This window comes from Lithobates pipiens, unplaced genomic scaffold (genome assembly GCF_037356315.1).
Source record: "Lithobates pipiens isolate NorthernLeopardFrog02 unplaced genomic scaffold, aLitPip1_a1.2 Scaffold_37, whole genome shotgun sequence".
Classification (NCBI taxonomy): Eukaryota; Metazoa; Chordata; class Amphibia; order Anura; family Ranidae; genus Lithobates; species Lithobates pipiens.
In genome coordinates, this window is record NW_027507825.1 from 16,930,639 (window position 1) to 16,936,638 (window position 6,000).

General features: G+C 39.5%; 1 protein-coding gene across 2 annotated transcripts in view; it reads right to left on the reverse strand.

Moving 5' to 3' along the window:
- Positions 1-6,000, reverse strand: part of MAP4K5 (mitogen-activated protein kinase kinase kinase kinase 5) — a 211,938-nt gene that overhangs the window by 85,171 nt on the left and 120,767 nt on the right. For both annotated transcript variants that reach the window (XM_077466776.1, XM_077466775.1), the window contains exon 5: positions 3,964-4,019. In XM_077466776.1, coding sequence (XP_077322902.1) covers positions 3,964-4,019 — 56 coding nt within the window. The remainder of the gene's footprint in view (positions 1-3,963; positions 4,020-6,000) is intronic.

Consider the following 6,000-nt stretch of genomic DNA (forward strand, 5'->3'; position numbering starts at 1 on the left):
TCACACCGGCACAGCTCACACCGGCACAGCTCACACCGGCACAGCTAGAGTGCTTTTCGGCTTCAGAAAAAAATAAAAATAAAGAACATGCCGTTTTTTTTTCCAGAACAGACCTGTACTGGAATGCATTAAAAAAGCACTGGACCCTAGTACAGTGAAAAAAGCATCAAAAACATGTTAAAAACGTACATGCAGAAAAGCATCTGGAATGGATCTGGAGGACTTTTTTTGTGGTGTGAACTGGCCCTAAAGGTAAAGTAAGTATGTTGCTTGGGATTTAAGTGGTTTTATTACAAATTTGTTGCTTTGCTTTGAGTAGACAAAGCACTCATTTGCTTCAAACCTTCTGCCCTCGGGGTGATGACATCAGCGCCTTGATGCGATTCAGTTCGCTTTGTGCGCTATACAAATTCATTCATTCATGTATGCCTGACCACATTCTGAAGCCTGAATACAGGCCAAAAGTCCTAATGTGGTCAGATATACAATCTGACCATCCTCAGGCTTCTGAGCCTTCCAGTGCCTCCCTGTTGAAATAAATGATCACACAGGATGTCTATACATGTTTAGCTGGTGAAGAAAGGTGAGGGAGGTGTACTGCATATACAGTGTGGGGTTATCAGCTGGGGGAGCCATAGTAATTGGCTTGCAGTCATCTAAGATCTATGGCAGGGGGACACCGACTTTTAGAATTTGAGAAGGACACAGTGTGGCCGTTAGTGGTCAATGGGAGTAAACCTTGTCCCAGGCTGGGTAGTGAGCGGAAGAACAAAAATGACCTAGAATAGTGTGAAGGAGGAGGCATAGTACCCCATCACTAGTGTCAGCGTGGGGGGGGGGGGGGGGGGGGGGCGATGACAGTGCCCCATCACAAATTCTGTGCCGGTAGAAAGAATAGTTCCCTCATCATTAGTGTCACAGGTAGGTAGAGTGCTACATCTTAAGTGGAAGGAATTTTGCTCCATCATTGGTGTCCGTAGGAGGACCCGTTCCCCATTGTCGGTGTCAATGGGAGAATTAGTACTCCTCCATTCATTTCCAGTTAATTTCAGTAATTCAATTTAAAAACGTGAAACTCATATTATATAGATTCATTACACACAGAGTGATATATCCCAAACATTCTTTTTTTTTATTTTAAGGATTATGGCTTACACCTAGTGAAAACCCAAAATTCAGTATCTCCGAAAATTTGAATATTGTGAAAAAAGTTCAATATTGTAGACTCATGGTGTCACTCTAATCAGCCAATTACCTCAAAGCACCTGTAAAGGTTTCCTGAGCCTTTATATGGGTTCCAAGTCTGGTTCAGTAGGTTGCACAATCAGGAGGAACAAAGCTGACTGACAGTTGTCCAGAAGACAGCCATTGACACCCTCCACAAGAAGGGTAAGTCACAAAAGGACACTCCTAAAGAATCTGTCCGTTCTCACACACAGAGTGCTGTATCCAAGCATATTGATGGAAAGTTGAGAGGAAGAGAAAAAGTGTGTAGAAAAGGGTGCACAAGCAACAGGGACCACCACAGCCTTGAGTGGATTGTGAAACAAAGGTCATTGAAGAATTTGGAGGGAGATTCACAAGGAGAGGACTATGGCTGGTGTCAGTGCTTCAAAAGCATCACACACTGACATATCCAGGACATGGGCTACAACTGCCACATTCCCTGCGTCAAGTCGCTCCTGAACCAGAGACGTCAGAATCGTCTTACATGGGCTAAGGAAAAAAAAAAAAAAAGGACTAGACTGTTGCTCATTGGTCCAAATTCTTTTTTTTTTGGAGGAAAGTACATTTTGCATTTCATTAGGAAATCAAGGTCCCAGAGTCTGGAGGAAGAGTGGAGAGACACAGAATCCAAGAGGTCCAGTGTGAAGTTTCCACAGTTAGTGATGATTTGGGGAGCCATGTCATCTGCTGGTGTTGGTCCTCTGTGTTTTATCAAGTCCAAAGTCAGCGCAGCCCTCCACCAGGAAGTTCTAGAGCACTTCATGCTTCCCTCTGCTGACCAGCTTTATGGAGATGAGGATTTCATTTTCCAGCAGGACTTGGCACCTGCCCACACTGCCAAAAGTATCATTACCTGGTTTAATGATCAAAGTATCACTGTGCTTGATAGGTTAGCAAACTTGCCTGACCTAAACCCCATAGAGAATCTGTGAGGTATTGTCAAGAGGAAATTGAGAGACACCAGACCCAACAATGCAGACAAGCTGAAGGCCACTATCAAAGCAACCAGACCTCAACAGTGCCACAGGCCGATGCAGTACTTCATGCAAAAGGAGCCCCGACCAAGTACTGAGTGTATGCTATACTGTACATGAACTGTACTATACTGTACTTTTCAGTAAGACAACATTTCTGTATTAAAAATCCTTTATTTTTATTAATCTTATGCAATATTAACATTTTCTAATATACTGAATTTTGGGTTTTAACTAGCTGTAAGCCACAATCATCAAAATTAAAGGAAAACAATGCTTGAACTATATCACCCTGTGTATAACAAATTTATATATTATATGAGTTTCACTTTTTAAACTGAATTACTAAATTAACTTAACTTTTTGATGATATTCAAATTTTTGTATAAGGATGAAAAAATCCACTAGGGGAGCGATCTGCAATAAAGTATCAGTGGAGCACAGGAATAGTGCCCTCTAGTGGCACTATTCATAGTGGAGTCCTGGCTTCTAAAGCAGGATCAGAAGTGAGATGCAATCTCTTCCATGGAAATAGTGAAAACACTTAATCCATAAATGAAAAAAACTTGTATTTTATGGCAACGTAAAATGTAAAGATCAATGATGTATACATATGCACACTAATGTAATTCTCGTCGGAAAAAGCTTTATGACGGAATTTCGCTCAAACCGTCTTGCCTACACACGGTCACACCAAATTCCAACAGTCAATAACACCGCGACATACAACACGTGCGACGGCACTATAAAAAGGGAAGTTTAATGCTTCTGAGCATGCGTCGAATTGTTTCCAAGCATGCATCAGAATTTTGCGTGTCAGAATTGCATACATGAGATCAAAAAAATCCGCTAGAAAGGGTTTCCATTGGAAAAATTAAGAACAGGCTCTTAATCTAAAGACCGTCGGAAATGGCAACAGAAAACGACCGATAGGCGTACACACGGTCGGAAAATCCGATGAAAAGCTCCCATCGGACTGTTTCTATTGGAAATGACCCTTTAATAGTATATAAAGTATATCTCTCCTCTAATATTATAAACACTATATCTCCCCTTTAATGGTATATACAGTATATCCCCTCTAATAGTATATGCAGTATCTCTCCTCTAAAAGTATATATCCTTTAATAGTATATACAGTATATATCCTCTAATAGTATATACACAGTATATATCCTCTAATAGTATATACAGTAAAGCTTCAATAGTATATACGGTATATCTCCTCTAACAGTATAGATCCCCTCTAATACTGTATATACAGTATATCTCTTCTGTCATTCTCAGAGTGGATTCGATATTTTTCTCCCTAACCATATAGTTGGTTATTTATATTTACCACTGCATAGAGATATTCAAGAACAAATTGCCTTTTTTTTAAACTTTACATATTAACTAAATTATACACCACACTTTTTTTTTTTTTTTAAGGCTGTTAACCGATTAATCGAAACAATAATCGGTCAACAAATCGATTATGAAAATAATCGTTAGTTGCAGCCCTAAAACGATGTGCTTACACCTGCCAGAGCAGAGTATAGGGGAGCAGATGAGTGAGCAGTCTATGGCCCTGGTTCAGGCCTGTTCATCCATTACAGGCTGGAAACAAATGGAAATTTATGGGCGGCTCAAAAAGCTTCAGATTTTCTAAACCGATGACAATATTAATTGGCCATTTTTCAAAGCCCTTTTTTAAATTTAGTTAAAATTGCATTAAAAATAAAATGAGGGCACACGAATGATTCAGCTAAACATTTGTTACCTGCAGGGTCTCCCGGCACATATAGGCAATCTGGTTTTCCGACAGCGGTCCAGTAACTGTAGAGAGAAATAAAGGCACATGACATTCGTAAAACGCAAAATGTCTCATCAGTAGATGGTTCAATTACCAAGACAAGCTTTTAACTAGAGCCAGCACCCGGGTGCCCATTCACCTCTCCGCACGTTGGCGGCTTTCCATGGCGTTTACGTCTCTATTGCCCAACCTGAAGCCCTTTAGCACTCACTAGGCAGCCCTTGCCCTCCGTGCAGACAGTAGTCTTGCGTTTTGATGATTTCTCAAGCTAGGGATGGAAAATTTTCTGTATACTAGCTTCCATTTACAGTGATTGTAAACCTCTGAAATTAAACATGAACAAAGCATATCCCTCTATAATGTGTCCTTGTCTCAATCCAGAGTGTCAGGTGTATTTTCTGCTACTGCTTTATGTACAAGTTAAACACGTGAAATTTGTTTTGTTCCAAATTCGTTTTTTCGTCGAAATTTGTCAATTCAGAAATATTCGAATTGACGAAAACTCGTTTAACAAATTTTTACGAAAATGAAAATTCGAAACTCCTAAATAACCAATAATAAATATTACTAACTATTAAATTATAGGTATTGGAATTTCCTTTCAAATTTGGCTGTTAGTGAAAGTAACGACTACAAATATATCCAAAATAATGAATGCCGCATCTAAATGAATGGAACGTAACAAATTAATAATAAAAGTTTTTTATTATTATTATTTGTTACGTTCCATTCATTTATTTCAGATAACTTGCTACTTTGGATACATTTGCATTTGTTACGTTCACTAACAGCCAAATTTGAAAGGAAATTACAATACCGATAATTTAATAGTTATTTCAGATTTTAACATTTTCATTCTTATTTTCGAATGTCGGATTTTCAGATTGAATGAATGACCCGAAAAACGGGACAAAAACACAAAACAAAACAAAAAACAAAAAACAAATGAAACTAAAACGAACACATTTTTCCACAGTCCACATGTCTGGTACAAATCACTACTGATAAGTTTTCAGGACACCAAGAGATAAATAGGTGACAGGGGAGGGAGGCTCCAGCACACAGCCTGTGATTAACAGACTCAGCTCTGTTCGTTGTGAAGGGGTGTGTCCCTTCCCTCCAATCAGCTCTCAGAGCTCTGTAACTTCAGCTTTCTACCACTTTTTTTTTTTTTTGTTCTGACTGCTTAGACAAGCTGTATAAATTCTGTACTTCGAATGGATGTAGAGAAGAGATGGCTGCATATAAACATCTTTGTGTCACCTGAAGCCAGTCACTTCACTGGGTATATTCAAGGGTTTACAACTATGTTTTTGTTCTATTCATCCCTTTAATCTTTTTAGGTTGTTGCCCTCTGATCTAATAAAAGAAAATGTTGCTGTTAAAAATAGCAAATGCAGCACAAGCAATTGTAAGGGGCTGTTGGGAGCACAAACATAGTAGATTAAAAAAGCGGAACTATAAAAGAGCCCTTCCTCCTTCAAATCGACGCGGTGACGTCACTGCACGCCCTACCAGCCGCATTTCGTCATACGCAGACGTTTTCAATGACCCCCATAAGGGTTCGTTAGTGCAATATATTTCTTTTAATAAATACTCCTATGTACGGAATTATGCTATGGTCCCCTTTCTTCTCATATGGTTTATGATTACACGGACTGCATAGTTTATGAAAGGAGCCTAGCACCCCGGAATACCTTTGAGTGACATCTTCTGAGTCTTCCACTCCTGATGTTAAAGGCCGCGGCTGGGTTATAGCCGAATGCCGATTCGTGCTCGCCCTCTGATAAGCGGCTTTCCATACGGTGGTGGGTTTTCACTCATTTATGGATCACAGTGGTGTTTATCCAATTCCATATATGGACATATAGTTCACCAAGAGACTGTATTGAGCAGATTTATTGTGTTTGGTACCCATCCTGGATATAATCTACACTAATCCTTTGGTCTGCTGTGGTAGACCTATTGCTGGTGCAGTTTTTAGTTTATTTTAGTGTTTATTGT